Consider the following 17,943-nt stretch of genomic DNA (forward strand, 5'->3'; position numbering starts at 1 on the left):
GCAGCCTTTTGCGAGCTGCCACTCTCCCTGTTTGTATGATTTCCACAGAAAACACAAGTAATAGCATCTGAAAGGGAATTTTAAAATAGAGCAGGATATCTAGGGCATGTCAGGGTGATTCTGAGGTGGTCTTAAAATCTACCAGTTGCCTGTTTTGAAGGTTTTTTTTTCAGAATATTTTGAGATTTAACCTCTCTCTTCGAAAGTTTTGGAAGAGCAGCAAGGCTTTCCTCTTAAACACAGCATGGCACATAGTTGGCAGCTGTGGGAAGCAAGAGTGCTTGTGAGATGATCAGTTCTCCACTGGAAGGATTTCTGGGCAAGTGTGGTGCAAATCAGCTCTTGAGAACAGTTTTGAAAGAGGCTTTACCCAGCTCAGTAGAACTGCTTCACACGGATGGGTCACTGGCACAAAGAAATGCTGGTTTTCACAGATTTAAAGAAATAAGGCTTCAAAGAAATTGTTTATTCACTTGAAAAGTCCTTGTGATATATATATTTAACCCATATATACATTTCTAAGTATTTTCATACATAAATCAATTCATGTTGTCATACTGGTGCTCCTGAACATCCTTGCAAAAAGGGCAAAGTAAGTTACTGAAAAAGATTTAGGTGAGGACATGTGCATTTTAAGAGGACACAGTGCCCATGTTTGAAAGTAGTTTAGGGGAAAAACTTACACTGACTTATCTCTAAGAAGCCTGATACACAGTCCAGGTCTTCTCTCTTCTGATGCAGCCACACCCCTGACACAAGAAGGTGAGAGCTAAGCGCTGCTCATGGTCTCACTTTGGTAATGAAGAGCTTTTAAAGAAAGGTTACAACTTTGTGACATGTTTGCTTTTTTCCTTATGTTCACTTGTTTGGAATGAACATGACACAAAAATGAGTGGTGGTGTTTGATGAAGGGCAATGGAAACAACCCCACAACTGCAGGAACTTTACAGTTGTAGTCCTTGGAGGAGCTACAGCAAAAAAACCTTAGTATTTTGAGGGACCTAATTTTTTTCAGTGTTACAGGGTTACATTCCTGTGCTACTCCTTCCTCTGCTGGCTGAAACTCCTCTATGTAGTCCTTTAGAATAATTCTTTCTCTTTTTATGTTAATGGTTGGTTATGAAACAACAACTAAAAAATAAAAAATAAAAAATCATGCACTGGTAATTCAATGAAGTGGTAAGAATCTACAACTTTGTCCTTTAATAAGATTATAAACCTGTTGTCTTTTCAATTACGAGAGACACAGAGGTGGCTGTAAGCCCTACATGTGCAATTTTAAATCAGGATATCATGCTGAGTTGGGTTTTTTTCAGTTCAGTCCTTCAAAGGTCTCATTTTCTAGCACTTATTTCTTTTGTGTATTTTTAAGCAATATACAATAGCATTTTTTTCCATCAGCAAAGGCCTGTGCATTTCAGTGACCTTTACTGCTTGCTTTAGAGGGGTTATGCAATCAGACATAAGGGAGTGAAAATATTTAATGATTCTTTTTCTTAAAAGGTCTTATGCCTCTGTTCTTGTGGTTATAGTACTCACATTTAAGCAGCTGTGTTTTGCACCTGCATACTTACATGCACTTGCGTACTTACTTTGAGGAGCCTAAAAGTCTATTTCCAAAATCTGATTTGCAAAAATTGAGCTAAAAAAAGAATATAGTGGATAGAATGATCATCTTTAAAGCAAGAAGCTTTTGTTCTAATGTTCCTTTCCTATTTAGTCCCTCACCTCCACTAAATGTATATTTTCTTCTAAATTTAAATTCAGAACTTAAAAAGGAATGATCCTTTTCATATCTGTTGACTAGTCAGTGATGGAGAACTTGGTGTTCCTTTCTGAACCCATTTACAATGCACTTGCCTACATTTTGTTGCGTTGGAACTTTAAAGCTCCCAACAGTCCACACTAACTGAAGTCTTTTCTACCAAGAGAGGTTGCTTATAAGAGAAGGTGGCTCGTTGTACCTAATAGTGAGGAGAATACTAGAGGCTGGGCACCCCTTAGTTCAGGTTCCCGACCAGGTGTGTGGAATATCAGGAGAGCACCTATGCATCTGTTCAGGGAGATACATGGTAACAGGGGATCCGAATAAATTCTTACAGCAACAACTGTGCAACTTGCTGACTTGGAAATACTTCTGATGTCTCATGATAATCACCAGACAGTTACATGCTTCACTGCTGCTCAGTATTAACATTGGTATGGGTTACAGTTATGTTCATGACTTGCTTTTCCACAGGTGAATACTTTGTGAACCAAATCCACACTGGGATAGCAGCTAGGAAGGCAGAATAAACAAAAACATTCTTTGCCTCATTCTACTTTCCATGCCATCAGCCCATCTTTGTGTATTAAAAGATAACTTGCTCTAAAACTATGTATTGAGCAAATTTGCGCAGTGCATATAGTACATAAACCTTGAGCTGAATTGTGCTTTTTTCAGTAGGTGATGTCAGTGAACCCTCAAGATAAAAGATATGTATTTATTGCTTGTGAGGAAATGGGTTTGGAATGTGGCATTGATTGTGGACCCCCTTCTGCAAGAAGGGGACATTACTTTGCCTGACTTTATTTGGTTTGTGTGTTCCTCATGTCCACAGAGACAACCTTAAACTTTTCCACTTTTGTGTCTATTAATATTTGGGGTCAATTTGGGGGCAGGGGAAATGCCAGCGGTCCACTGACATATACAGGAGAGGAAAGGAAATTGCTTTCTGACAGATCTTTTCTGCTATTTCCACATGAGCAGATGGATCCCATGGTACAGGTTTGCCTTTAAGGAGAGTTTAAGCAGGAAATACTTACGTTTTTTGCAAGAAGACTGGTTATTTTCTGTATTTGTGCAGCTTTTAGGTAATTCATAGAGACTTCTGATAAAAATGCAGGCTTTTTTTCCACCTAGTTGTATGACCTTCAGTGTTTTAAACTCACCTTTTCCAGGGGAGAGAGATGTGGGAATTGCATCTTTGTCAACTGAGCCAGTCCATTACCTCTCTAAATGCTGACTGCTATGCTTAATGCCTGGAGTTGGAGAAAGCAACTGGCTTCCACAGTTTTTCTTTAAAATGTTATTTTCCAAGGTAACAGCACAATCTTCCTAAGTTTAAGGAAGATCTTCCTATCTCCCCCAAGTTGAAGTGTTTTAAAGGGCCTCATTTTGAAGACTGAAGGACTGGGAGGGTTTCTAGCAGCAACAAAACAAGCAATTGCTCTTACAGCTGGATGAGAGTTGCAAAGACCAGGTGAACTACAGCCCTTTGAGGTGGATTTCTTTCTTCTGGCTGACGAGACTGTAAGAGAGAGGCTTTCCTGACAATCATGTTTGACTGGAGGAAGTGCTGGTTTGACTGACTTGACTGTAGGAGGAGCATGAGTGTTGGAGCAAGGCAGAAGGCTCAGTGGAGGGTGGCAGTCTGCAACACGCCTCAAGAAACTGTCTGTAGTGACGCTTCCTAACCTTGAAGGTGAACACTGTAGCTGTTATGTATGTGCAGAGCATACCTGTAAATAAACAGAAGGAAAACTGGTTTCCTAATCGTTAGGGTATGTTTGTAGTTGTTGGTGCTGTCTTTAAGCAATAAAGGCCAGCATGATTTTAGATACATCCCAGCTTGCTTGTTTGGAGGAGTGCAGGAGAGTGGCAGGAGGCAGCAAGGCCCTGCCACTTCTCCATTGACAACATGGGAAGCAATTCCAGCTGTCCTGTGGGAGCTCTCCCCTCAGGCAGGGAGCTAGTAATGAGCTCAGTGCTTTTGGTGTGCTGGTACTCTACTCTCCTTTAGACATGACCATGCAAGGTGCAGCTCACCCTACTGATGCATCCCATCCAGCACCAGGATAATCTTATGGTGCGGCAAGCTGGTACTGGCAGCATTTGTCCATGCTGTTTGGGAGTAGGAAAGTGGAGATGGTCATCCTACCTAAACCAAACGTCCTGAAGGGTGCTAAAGCAAGCTAGTGGAATAGCCAAGCAAAACTGTCTTTTTTCATCCTGCAAACCCTGGTGCTTAACGCTTTATACTCTGGAGTGCCACCTGCTGGCACTTGCTCTCTTCACTTGCTCTTTTCTAGAGGCAGCTGCTCTGGAAGATGAGGGCTCACACCAAAGAGCGTGGATGCCAGTAATAATAATAGCACTAATTATTTATATTGATCATTACATTATTTTCTTAATTGTCATAGTACTTAAGAACCCTGTTTATTGGCAAAGACCTCACTCTGGCAGGTGTGCTGGAAACTGAGTGTGAAAGAAACTGGCAGAGCCTTCACTGCTTAAAATATACAGGGTACAATATGACGGAGTGCTTTAAAGAATAGAAAATGATTTTTATAATTCATGCTGTTATTTGGCAAAGTATGAATAATTATTTTCACAATGTCTTGATTTAGTAAGATGTTTTGATCATTTCTGTCATTAACAAAAAAACAAAGCGGTAATCAGGAAGGTGAAAGACACCTGACAGTGAAGTCACTTAAGCAAAGTTAGGGTAATGCTGCCTCAACTCTAAAAAGTAGCAATGATGTCAGTAAATTAAAGTATTCTGAAAACCTTCCGTCTGGATAGCAAGGGATGTTGTAGTTTGTAGCACAATGCAAATCTGAGTCCAGAGCTGAGTTTTTTTTGCCCTCTGAGTCAAGAACTTGTTTTGGCAATAGGCAAGAGGTATTTTTTTTGTATCTGTTTTGTAAAATTTTCTGTCTGTGGGCCAAATCCTCTATGGGCATAAGTCAGTGTGGTTCCTTTGGCATGTGTTTGGTTGTGTGCATTGATGTTCCCTGTGTTCAGTGCACCACTGTAAGACCCACAGATATAATACTACAATAATGGAATAAAGACTTCAACTGAGCAGAATCTGGTCAAATCCTGCATAGAAGCATTAAGCTGTGTGCTTGCTCACCATGCCTTCTTAGATTGTCTCTTTCAATGCAACACTTTCTAGAGTAGCAAAATACATTTTAGGTCTTTCTTCCTTTCTTTTAGCTGTCCCTAAGGCACCTCTTTGGTTCCTTGCTGCTATTCTGTGCGATGGCACATGGAATAGAATCACAGAATCATTTAGGTTGCAAAAAACCTTTAATATCATTGTGTCCAACTGTTAACCCAACACTACCAGGTGCACCACTAAACCGTGTCCAAAGTGCCGCATCTACACATCTTTCAAATACCTCCAGGGATGGCGACTCAACCACTTCCCTGGGCAGCCTGTTCCAGGGCTTGACAACCCTTCTGATGAGGAAATTTTTCCTAATATCCAATCTAAACCTCCCTTGGTGCAGCCTGTGGCTATTTTTTCATGTCCTATTGCTTGTTACTTGGGAGAACGGATCGATCCCCACCTTGATACTGCCTCCTTTCAGGTAGCTGTAGAGAGTAATAAGGTCTCTGAGCCTCCTTTTCTACCCCACTCCAAAGATCCTTTAGCGCCTTTGTTAAAACAGCCTGTAAAACCCAGCAATTCTGTCAACCACGTAGTCCTCTTCAGGCTTCAATCGCATCATGAAATATGACTTGTCTGTTCAAAATGCCCAGGTTGTGATTTTTACTGGGGAAGAATACAATGGTGTATTGCTAGGCTTAAGCATTCCACATTCATCAGTAGAGCGATATGAGCTTGAGATACTTCTGGTTCACTCAGTGACTGACCACACCAGAAGAAAAATTGCTCCAGTACAAAAAGCTTTGTCCTTTGTGTTACCTTTTTATAAATTTATTCTATAAGAAAATAGATTAGACTGAAAGTCGAAATGAGCTGACATTTTAATGGAAATGACCATCTTTGCCTAAAGAGAAAGTATTTGTTTAATTTGAGCTGAAACTGCCAATGAATTTGTTCACCTTGAAACTATTTTTTCTTCAGGTAGCTCTAAGTCACATGCAGGAGTCATAAGACTGGCTTGCAAGACAGGCACTGAAATTTAGTGGTTCTACCTAACTGGGTAGGATTTGGGACTTCTGAAGTCCATGTTTTCAGGCTTTTCTTCAGAAAAATGGGGCTAGCAGCTTTCTTTTTACTGTGTACTGAATTGATTGTCCATAATCCTGTGAACCTAGGACTCACCATGGCCATATGCTATAAGGACTGTGATGAAGCCTTGAGCATTAGCAGTATTATGCTAGTTATCTTTTCTAAGTTTGTTCTGCCTTTACATTGCAAGGACTACAGAACTAGGCCCAAAATTAAGAGCTAAGGAAGTTTGCTTCATTTTGATTGTTGTGCTCTATTTAGAATAACACAGTCCTTTCTGAGCATTTGCATTCCTTCATACAGCAAAAGTTCTGTATGCTCAGGTGCTGCCAAATGGGAGGGTATTTTCACACAAGGAGGTTCCAAAAGCAGCCAGACTTTGACGGCTGGAGCATGACAGGTGATGTCTGGCCTGAACTTTGAGACTCACTGTAAAGAATGAAATACAACCAGACAGAGCTTGGTATGTCTGATAAACTTCTTGCAGCTACAGAAAGTGAGTGGCTCTTGGAATTGAATACCATTTCTGTGAAGGAAAGCAACAGTAGATTTCATATAATATGGGCAAGAATAGTTTATCTTCCTGTGCCTGAGCATTTGAGCAGCCAGTTGCAGTCCCCATCACAGTGTGACTGTCAGAGCAGAGAGGCTAGCAGCTCTGCAGCTTTGAGCTCTGTCTCCCAGATTGTAATTTATCTAAGCCCACTGGAGAGGGTTGTGGTGGTGCTAATATAAATTATGGTTGTTGCCCTGCATTGCTTAGCTGTGAGGCTACTTTTGTTGGAAAATGGTGCTGGCTCATATGAGGGAGAGACTTGATGCAAAGCCCCTCACTCTGTTCTAGGCTTCATTCTGTAAGTCCATCCATGGGAATCTTCTTGTTTCTCTCATGGGCATGAAGGAAAGAGCGGAGAGCCTTTCCTGGTGTCAGTTTGCTGTCTCGGCACTGGTCTGAAATTTTGTGTGGTGGTACTGCGACACCAAGTCGTGACGTGGAGCTGGTGGGGTAGGTTGGTGTGCAACCAGTTTGGTTTAATTGCAGCTGTTTTGGGAACATTGTGTTGTTCCCTCAGATTGCATGTTTTCAGGGTGACACAGGGGAATTGAAGGCATCTGCCTTGATCTGCCTGAGCTGCTGATACTGGATTCTTTATTGGTTGTGTTGAAGGATAGTATGTTAAGTATGTAAATGTGCAACTGACCTCAAGAGCATGTGTCATCCCGTTAACTTTCATGGCTAATGTCAGGCCATGCACTTTGTAACTTGTCTGAACAAGCTTGTGGAGTGTGTATAGTCATGGGTAGAAACATGTGGTTTGGAAAAGTATTGGAAGAAATAATTTATCCAGTATAGCTTTTAAAATCGCTTTTGGAGGATTTTACTGGTGTAAAGACAGAAAGATAAATCATGAAATAGGAAATCATCAATATGTATGCAGTTCAGCCTTTGCCTAACTGCTTGTTATCCATATTTGCAGTGAGAGTTGAACTGTTCCCTAAATTCAGGAAGAGAGGGTAGTATTAATATTACTAGCTGGCAGACTGTTACAGGGTGAATGATTAGTTTCCAATAAGAGAGGAGCTTTTGGACTGGTTCCAGTTCCTTTTGGTGTAGTCTGCAAACCAGAATGACCAGTGCTGTGACCTGCAGTATCTGTTGTGCTTATCAGAGACTAAAAATGAAGATCACAATTTGCGTGCATTAGTAAATAACAGAGTAGTTGACCTTGAGGAGGCATATTAGTTGGCTATCTTCCAGTGTCTTGTGAAGATAAGTTCTTGGAAGTGGTTCTCCTACATTAGGACATCTCTTACACCTTTTCCCAAAAAGGGGACTTTACTCCATTGTGCTGCCTACTTAGCTGATTCCAGGAGAAAGCTAAAAATATGCAAAAAGCTCCCCTGCCCCATCTAATCTCCTTGAAATCTTATTCAACTTCTTTATGGTCTATGAAGGAAGGGAGTTTCCTTATTAGTGTTGTGTGGCTTCTAAGAAAATGTTTTCCAGTTTCTTAACCCCATCTTTTTCAGTGTAAAAGGATTTGTTATTTTGCCTCCCTTAGGCTTATTGCACTATATTGTTTTCTTATTCTGAAACAAAAAAAAAAAACAACAAAACCCAACCCCTTTCCACACACAAACAAAATAAGCCCCAAACCATCGCAGCCCTTGAGAGCAGCTATGTGGAGATAGCTGTTCAGTGATGTGGGTCACAGAATCACGTACTCAGGAAGCTGTGCTGGATGAGTGTAGAGAGTGCAGAGCATGTTAGGCAGGTGGGGTGTATGAGGCAGAAACACAGAGCAGAGTTGCAACAATTAAAACTGTCTTTTGAAGGACTTATGTTTCCTGAGGTATGTCTGAAATTGAGTTTTCAGCTTTAGCATTGTATAGGCAGTGTATTAATGTGCAAGTATTGATTCCTTTCCTCCTCTGTTTGGGCCCATAGGCAGGTAGATTTTTGACCTGGATTTATCAAAACCCACTCAATGGCCCTGCAAAGCTGTAGCACTCTCTCCTGTAATTATAGACTGGTATCTTAATACATTAATTCAAGGTGATACCCACTCAATCACCCACTGACCTGTATCGGTGAGAAACATCTGCATTTGAGCTTTATTTGAAATTGCTTTTTTTTTTTTTTTTTCTTCCTTGGGATGGTGAATTTGTAAGTAAAATACCAAATCCTTAGGGGAGGGACGGGATACTCTTTTAATTAAGTTTCTCTTCAGGTATCAGGCAAATACTATCAATGGCAGATGAAACTCAAAGCTCTTTCAGAGCAGAATTTTTCACTTAAGTGATCAGGTATTTCATGCCTCTTTCTCTCTCAGGATTTTGAATGCCACAGAATTCTGTCATGTGGCTGTAAATGAAAATCTCTTAGAAAGAAGATATTCCATTGCATTGCATCTAAATGCTGTAACTGAGAGCGAGTTTCACACCCATAGTTCTTGCTGTAAGGTTGTGGGATTTTGGTGTTAGTGATTTATTTTGTGACTTCACTTTAAGGTAGGGAAGCAACTTCTAAATCTCTTTGCCAGCCACCTAAACACTTGCTCCTTATGTCATGGTTGTAAATAACTCCAGGTGCTGCGTGAGGGGTAGATGTCTTTTCACACCACCCTTCCAATTCCCCTTCCTCTTGATTCCAGTTTGAATGGCAAATGGATCTCAGTTGGTCGTGGAAAAGAATTGTCTTTTAATTCCTCTTACCCTGGGGTTTGGGATCAAGTCAGGCATTATTAAGTGCAGCCAACAAAACTGAAGAAGTGCTAATGGCCCTGCAAGTGCAGTGCTTGGAGTGGGCTGTAGAAATGAGCACCATCCCTTGGGATGCTTTGAGTGCTGGAGGTATTTTTTTATTTGTAAATTGTGAGGAATCTGTCCTCTGCTGGGAAATATTCAGATTTGGGATGTCTTAGGACCGCAGTCATGTCTTTCATCGTGTCAGTGCATCCCTCATGCAGGAAGAGAAACACTAGGACTTGGGGACAGAAGCAGCGGTGATGAATACCTTCACACTCCTTCCAGCAGCACAGAGCTGCACCTGGGGGTCTCTGTGCTGTGCCAGGCTGGAGGGAACCTGGGAGATTTAGGAAAATGTAGATCTGGGGCAGTTTGACAAGTAACCTTGTCAAAAACCTGGAGGTATGTCAGAGTTGGGCTGGTGAGGAACAGGTCAAGCTCCCTCTGCCTTGGCTTTAGTTCCATCTGCACGGAGCACTGCTGAGAGGCTGGGTGGGCAGGAAAACTGTCTGCTTTCTGCCTCTACCCCTCTGAAATGGGCATATTTCTGCACAGTATTAAAGCACCTCGTGTGAAACTGTCTGGTAAGTGTAGATATACTGTTTTGACTCAGCAATAAGAAACAGTACCAATCATTTGCTGACCTGGTATGTTGCAGGTGATTAGTAGTGTTTGCTGTTGGAACAAAGTGCACGTTTGATGACTTAACTTGGTCATATTTGACCAAAATAAGGTCTTTGGAGTGAGGGAATGTGGACATGTCAAAGTTTGCAGATAAAAGGAGGGAGCAGCACTGCTGGTAACATGAGATGGACCATGGAGCAGCATGTGAGTCTCTCTCTGTTTTCTATAAACACCAAATGTTGGTGTTTTTACCTGATATGTTTTTGCTCCAAACACATAAACTTCTACATCTAGTTTCATTCCTGTGGGTAATCTTTCTGCCTCTGTCTCCTTTGCTAGGGTTGTCTGGTGACATTTTCTAAGGAAAATGCTGTGGGATGATACCTTGCAGCTAGGCTTCTTTCTTGTGATCCACCTCTGTTCACTCAGATCAGTTGCCAAAAAAGCAGGACAACTGCTGTCCTGTTTTAACTGAACTGTTGAGGTCATCCAGAGCAGGTTCTCTCTTCATCAGCGTGGATCCCCTGGCACTGGTTCATAGAATGTTGTATGCTCATATACTACAGTTTCACTCAGCTTTATTTTTTGTGGCTTTATGCATTCAGGAGTGTGTACACCTGATTCATATCTTTGCAAGGGCTGGCCTAAAGCTAAAGGAACAGCACCAGCTTGGACTGGCTAAGGATTTAGCCAAATTAAAACACTTTTTTTTTTCTACAATATTTCTGTGCAATTGTGAATAACTAAATACAAAGGATGTAGGCTGCCTGGCTTAAAAGAAGGTGCCTGGAAAATAGGTAATTCTGGAGAGAAGAATGGATTAACCTTGTTTTACTTTTAGCTTTATGTCATTCAAAATGCATGTAGTCTTTTGGTTGTAATCTACATGGTGGATGAACTATGTCTGTGGAGAAACATGAGTTTCTGGATTACAGTCTCTCCTAATTTTCATGGTCTGTGGAAAAGCACATATGTTCAATGAAAGCCACAAAAAATCTCAGGCATTCATTCCATGGAGATACTGCCAGATGGAAGAAATGGGGAGAAATGGATGGTTTTCTGAGTTTTGTTGATTCTCTGTTGCAAAAAAAATATCTGCCCAGAATCTGTCACCTCTGCCTGAGGGCTCAAGAGATGAAAAGATGAACTGGGATTATGAAGTTGTCCAGGAGCTTTGAGGCAATGTGGGTGGTGCTTGCATGACCTTGGACCAACCGCTTTGTCTCTCAGTACTTCTTTTCTTAGATGATGAAAGGGTATGATAATACTTCTCTCTTAACAAGGGTGTTGCGATGAATAAATTAATTAATCTTTGTGATGTTCTCAGTTACTATGGTAATTAGTGCTACAGAACAGCCTAAAAATAAATAGGATCATTTAGTGAAGGATATTCAGGGGAAATCAGGTAGCATGTCCTGGGCATTTGCAGCAGCCCCAGTGTGTTTTGTCCAAACTTGTTTTTTTTTTTGAAAACATACACAAATGCTGAATATTGTAGCAGACATGCTTCCAAATATGAAATATGTTCCTTCCTCCTCACTATCAGTTTGAAACCACTCTAGCACACATTTCCTTCCATATCTGTGGGCAGATGATTCTTGCAATTAGTCCCCCTATTGAGAACAGTACTCCCTCATCACCCCCATCTCCTTTCAAGCCTAAGGGCACCTGAAATAAATGGATCTTTCTTCATCATAAATCATGCATACTCAGTAATACTGTCAAAGAATTCTTAATGTGTTTGGGGAGTTTACGTAATGAACCTTCCTTGAGAAAGGTGAAGTATCGTCGATACACTGACTTGCTGAAAGTCTGTTATTAACCTTGCTGTACAGCAAGTAGAGCATGCCTAAGTACATGTGTAAGTCTGTGCAAAGTTTTTGAGGTGTTATTTCAGTGATCAGGTAACTACATCAGTGTGCCCCAAAGCCAGTCTTTAAAAATGTGATATAATGTTTAATCTTCCATGTATTGTATTAGATTCCACAGGCATCATTAAAGTATATTTTTGAGGCTTCCAAGTTAGTATAATTTTAGGCCCTAGTAAGCTGGGAAGCATGTGTGAAGATAGTTCTAAGTTCTCCTGTGGAGGTGGCACCCCTTCAAGGCTGTGGTTTCCATTGCTTAGTATCACTGGGACTGTCCTTACACAGAAAAAATATTATGTCAATAGGCAAAGATTTGCTATGATTGTTCAATGACTTATTGTCCAATTCCCGTCATGGATGTAAAATGTCTTCTATGCACTGGGTTCCAAAAATAGCCTTTTTTTTCTGACCCTGCCAGTTTGGGGACCTCTTTATAGTTAGGGTTTGCGCAGAGCTTTTTGTGCAGCAAACTTGTGCTTTCTTCCTCCTCTCATCTATAGCTGTGCAATACTACTTGCAGCAACCTTCATCTGTTAATCTCTTGCAACACCCCCTAAGTTGTGCTGGGAAGCTACAAATTGCAAGAGAGCAACAAATGTCCCTTCTGCCTTTACCTTCTTGGGGAGTAGGAATCTGATGCCTTGGAGGTCCTGGCCTCCCGCTCACTCTAAAAAAAAAAAGAGAACTTGGGGCTCTGGTGTGGCCTCCAACAAGGTATCACCAGAACAGACACTGTGACTGGCAAACCGCTAAAATACCTGGTTTGTTCTCCAGACCTTTATTGCTCTTGAGTTACACAATCATTTCTCAAATGTTAAAAAATCCTGGCTCACACAGAGGGCAGTCCAAATCTGCAAGGAAGACCTTTGTGCTGTGCTCTCAGGCACCTCGCTGTACTTTGATCTTCTGCTGCAGGGGTCATCAGCTTTGGAGGTTCCTCCCTGGGTCTCTGTAACCACTTGTAAATCTCTCGCTGGCCACTGTCAACCCTGACGCTTGAGTTTTGGAGCTTGTGTATTTTTATACCCAGTTAATCTTCATTTGAGTCACTAGATAGATCTCAGCCCTGTAGAGCTTCCAGTTGCTGTGAGGTTTGTGCCAGGCAGAGTCACTACTTACAGTTGCAGTTTTCTCTGGCTGCGTGTATAGCTTCCCTGTCATAGTTCCCAGCCCTCCTTTCCACATGCATTCCCCTCTCCACACATACATATATGCTGTCTCTCTTGCAGAGGCCTACAGATAACCCTGAAGGCTTTTCTTATTTTTCCCCCCCTTTTCCTGTCAACAAGTCTCCTCACCCCCCTTGGGCATCAATGGATGACAAGAGCAAAACATGACAAAACAGTATTTTTGGCTAATGCTTGACATGAGCCATGCCCTCATGTGCAACTTGGCTGCCTCTTGGTCTTCATGCTCAGAGCACCAAGAAGAGTGAAGTCTGAGTAAGCTTTTGAGTGAGGTGTTCACCTGTGACAGCTCAGTACCTTCAACTGGTGTGAGGGAGTGTTGAGAGTTCAGTCCTCTGTCCAAGAGGAGGTCTGCTCCTCTTGGCATAGTTACTGAAGTGGTAGAAGAGTACAGAGTGAGCTCCCATGGCTTTTTCCTTCCTACATATGTACTGTGAAATGAATTAAATAGACATTACGCAGTTTAGTTTGGACTGTACATAATAGCTTGATTTTCTTTTATCCCCAAGCTGAGCTGTAAGAATGTCACTGGGGCAGGGATGAGGGGCTTGATAGCACATGAGTATATGACTTTTGGACAAGGACATGCAGTCAGAAAAATTATCTTGAACCCAGTCATGTTTGCCTCAGTGGAAACTGGTTTACCTTTAACATTGTAAGTGGAGAGAGATGGTTGTAAGTGACAGACAAATGAGGTCAGAGAACTTCAGCAGTTCAGTGCACTGACATCCAAAATGTGGAGGGCAGAGCTTCTATGCAGGCGTACTGATTTACATCTGCAGGAGTACTTCAACTTTGCCTTTAAATGTAAGCCTTTCCTTCTGGATTTGCAGGCATTGGAGCCTTTTTTTTTTATTTCTTTTTTTTAAACACATTTGCAGATACAGCAGATCAAATTTGTGTTCTGTGATGTCTGAGCTCAAGTTTGGCTTGGGCAGTGCATAACTGAGGATTTTGTATGGATACTTCTGTGCAAAATGTAAACCTGCTGGGTTGCTTGCGGCTGAGACCTGGATTTGATAGCTTCGGTGATTCATTCCTGAGTTCCTATACCTAATTCCTAATCTGGCCTTTGTCTGTTAATGTTTTTCAGCCATGAATTGCCCAGCATTGTGGATAGCTCTCTGTAATTTTTCTCTCAGTTGCACGCTAGCTGTTTAAAGATCTTTTCAGCCAGTCTTCCGTTGTGACTTCCTGTACTTTAGGGATGTGAAGATAGTGATGGGAAGGAGAGGATAAAGAAGATAAAGCTTCTATGCGTTTTCTTCCACTTCCCCTCAGTATGGCCTGCATGCGGGCGGTGAACTCAAAGTGCCTTCTGTGGCAGAGTTAGGTTCCCTCTGCGCTAGAGTATTTATTAATGCCATGTGTAATACTGTGCTGGTGCAGAGCAGGCACCACAAGGACCCATGCTGGCTTCATGCTCACATCAGTCTCTCTCTCAGCAGTGGTCTCTGCGCTGCATTCAGGCAAAGCATACCACAAGTGCTGTTTGGGTGGCTGGCATATGCCATTTTCCCCTGCAGCCATTGCCCACATTTCATGAGCTCTTGCCTTCATAACTGCAGCCCCTTCTCTCTCATGACTCAGGACTGTCACTGGATGTTTGTTGAAGTGCCTTGTGAGCCAAAACTTGCTGCTGTTACAAAATCTACAGCAGGGCTAGTTCTGCCAATGTCAGTGATATCAGTCGTTAGCATCTGAAGAGATGACGTGTATTTTGTTTTCCCTGCTCAAATACCAGTAGCTGCCAGAAGCAGGATGTGTGGGACAGTGTGGTCCAGAAGGCTGTCCTGCATTGCAAATTGCATATCTGTGCCTGCCTTTTCTTCTTGAACTATGTTATTTCCATTGTACTAATGTCACCCATTGGTTAGCATGTCGCAACCTAGTTGCTATGAACCGGAGGGAAGAGAGAGAAATAATTGTATGGAAAGGAAGAGAACCTCTGACAGCTGTGGTCCTCAGGTGTTAACTCTATTTTGTGAATAACACTGCAATAAGAGAAGATCAAAGTTCACTGTGCAAATATTTTGTGTTTTCTTTATTGTGTTATCTGGGTGCAAATTCAGGCTGATATTTATTCAAACACAGTAAGGCTGGCAATGTAAAAAGTTGTAAAACTGTTACCCATTCATATTTATCACATGTTGGAGTGACCAAAATTAAACAAAACTAAATAGCTCACTGTGAAAGTCAACACAGTTGCCATTTTTTGCATAGCTGTAAGTATTAAGTGGGAAATGCAAAGAATTCCTATATAGTGAATAGTTCAGAGCAAGGTTAGTAACAATTTGCCTTTAATTTAATGCATTAACAGATTGTCGTCCATGATATTTGATGGTTCTGGGTCTAAATGGAGCCTTTTGTCTTGGGTGAAACTTTCATCAGTGAGAAGGGCCATGTTGAACAAGCTGCTTGTGTAGCCAGGCAAGAAATTAATTTGACTGAAAATTATGCCGTTCCTTTTCATTGTGTGCAAATGTGGGTATTTCAGTGTAGTTACTTGGTTGCTTATTCATGCACAGGAGTAAGTTCAGGAGCCTGTAGAAATGCATCCGTTTCACATATTTTTAATTTCCCAACCTTTCATACAAACTTAGTGGTTGAGCCAAATAGCTAAAAATCCTCAGGAGTTTAAAGGGTTAGATGAGAACAATAGTTAGAGGTGCAGGTCCTGCAAAATATGACAGGAGGCAGATGCTGAAGGACCTGCTTAGTGAACTACAGCTTCCCCTGATATGGGTACAAATATAATGGTGACTGGTGGACTGGTAGAGATTTTATAGCTGCAAATGGAGACCTAGTGATGGCTGACCTGAAGGTTTGCCGCTGGGCAGTTTGGTGAAGCCAGTGGGAAGGTGTTTTCTTGCTAAGCATGGCAAATTTGTTTCCAGGTTACAAGGTCAGCACTAGTTTCCATTCCCCCCTTAGCTGGACTCTTGTTCCTGACGGTTCCTGTAAGTAACCTGTTCCTTCATGTTTATCTGTTTGTCTCAGGTATTGGAAGGTTCAGGCCTGAGGTTTTTCTGCCCCTTCCATAGCCACTGCCTGGTGCTGCCCTGAGAAGAAGCAGCAGCAGGAAGGCAGACACCACCCTGAGGAGAAGCAGCAGGAAGGCAGCAGCTGCTCCGTGGCTGTGAGACTTATCTTGTGTGAGACTTGACCCGAGACTGGTCACGGGGTGAGACTTGTCGCGAGACCTGCCCTGCTGCCCTGTGCCAGGCACCATGGAGACCCTGTCCCAGGACTCTCTGCTGGAGTGCCAGATTTGCTTCAACTACTACAGCCCGCGCCGGCGGCCCAAGTTGCTGGACTGCAAGCACACGTGCTGCTCGGTGTGCCTGCAGCAGATGAGGACCAGCCAGAAGGACCTGCGTTGCCCCTGGTGCCGCGGGATCACCAAGCTGCCACCGGGGTACTCTGTGTCGCAGCTGCCTGATGACCCTGAGGTGATCGCCGTCATTGCAATCCCCCACACCTCCGAGCACACCCCCGTCTTCATCAAACTCCCCAGCAATGGGTGCTACATGCTGCCCTTGCCCCTCTCCAAGGAGAGGGCGCTACTGCCTGGAGACATTGGCTGCCGCCTCCTGCCTGGCAGCCAGCAGAAGTCCTTGGCGGTGGTGACAATCCCACCGGAGCAGCAGCCACTGCAGGGTGGCCTTCCCACTGAGGCGGGAGCAGAGGAGCCTGACCGGAGAGGCGTCGTGAAAAGCTCCACCTGGTCGGGGGTTTGCACTGTGATCCTGGTGGCCTGCGTCCTAGTCTTTCTCCTGGGCATCGTCCTCCACAACATGTCGTGCATTTCCAAGCGCTTCACAGTGATCTCCTGCGGCTGAGGTGGGCAGGGGTGTGTGTTCCCTGGGGGTTGGGTCGGTGGTGGTGATGGTGGTGGTATGGAGTGAGACAATTCAGCGCAGCTTTGTGCAATGACTGCAGAATCGGGGCAGCAGTGTGCCAGCCCAGCCACAGCCCCTGTCAGTGTGGCGTCAGGCCTGTTGGCAGTGTGCGGAGAAAATCGCGTCCTGTGTCTGGCGGCAGCGGCACTGAGGAGGGCTGCATGCGTCACCATAATCATTTATCAAAGGGACTGCAAAGTACAGTGATCTTTTTTTTATTATTGTGTTACAAGATTAAAGACATCTATGTAGCTGGTTATACTGTAAAGTATATGGAATGAGCTCTACTCTAAACACAGTAGATTAAAATCAAAACTGCTCCATGTAGAATTGAAAGAGAATTGGTGTGTGACTCTGTACAAGGTGTTCAGTACCAGTCCACACATGCATTGTTTTTTAACAGGGGGAGGGAATGAGACTTGTAAAACCAAGAAATCACTTAGCTGGTAAAGCATTTTGTATGTTTTAAACTGCACACTAATTAAACCAAGTTAGGGAGTTGTACAATAGTTTTTAAATGGAAATGTTTTGCAAGCAATCATTTTGTTCTGTGGTGTGTGTTTTTTGCCTCTCTTTTTTTTCGCCGATTTTTTTCAGCTCCAGGGAAGTGGCACTTCCAGCATCTTCTATTTGAAGGAGCTATTAGTGAAGAAATGGGTCATAAGAAGTCCTAGGACTCCTCCTGAAAAGTTGTGATAGCAGATTGTTCTGTTTCTCCTTCTAAAACTTAAGTTTTCCTAATTGTTTTTAAAGCATCTGGATCTGTTTTGCCTCCCTCCTTCCTAGGAGATGCAACTGTGTACCCATGGATAGTGTGACAGAGGATTTCCCCTAAGGAAGCCTCATCATCCCAACAAACCAAGGACCTTTATATGCAATTATTTAGTAAGAGGCTGTGACAATAGCCAGGAGGAGAATCCATGGCAACCTAACCCTCTACTGGGTGGGCTCCCCTCCTACATCACTGTGGCTGTCCTGGTGTCAAATATCTGGGTAAGCATAATGGAGCCATTTCCTGTATTTCAGTGTAATAAATGTTGATGTTCATAAGGACAGATCTGAAATAAAGCCCACAGGAATTGTCTCCCTCCACCATGAGTGTCATGAAACCCCAGTCATTTGCAGTTCACTCCCTGGAAAGAGCCCA

General features: G+C 42.8%; 1 protein-coding gene across 6 annotated transcripts in view; it reads left to right on the plus strand.

The window, feature by feature from the left end:
• RNF152 (ring finger protein 152) overlaps nt 1-17,314 on the plus strand; it is a 41,556-nt gene extending 24,242 nt beyond the window's left edge. For all 6 annotated transcript variants that reach the window (XM_061346668.1, XM_061346673.1, XM_061346670.1 and 3 more), the window contains one exon: nt 15,895-17,314. In XM_061346668.1, the coding sequence (XP_061202652.1) occupies nt 16,125-16,736 (612 nt within the window). In that variant the 5' untranslated portion in view covers nt 15,895-16,124 and the 3' untranslated portion in view covers nt 16,737-17,314. The remainder of the gene's footprint in view (nt 1-15,894) is intronic.
• Nucleotides 17,315-17,943: the final 629 nt, after the last annotated feature.

This window comes from Neopsephotus bourkii, unplaced genomic scaffold (assembly GCF_033783945.1).
Source record: "Neopsephotus bourkii isolate Nb327-2 ecotype Australia unplaced genomic scaffold, CSIRO-AGI_Nbou_v1 NB_272, whole genome shotgun sequence".
Taxonomy (NCBI): domain Eukaryota; kingdom Metazoa; phylum Chordata; class Aves; order Psittaciformes; family Psittacidae; genus Neopsephotus; species Neopsephotus bourkii.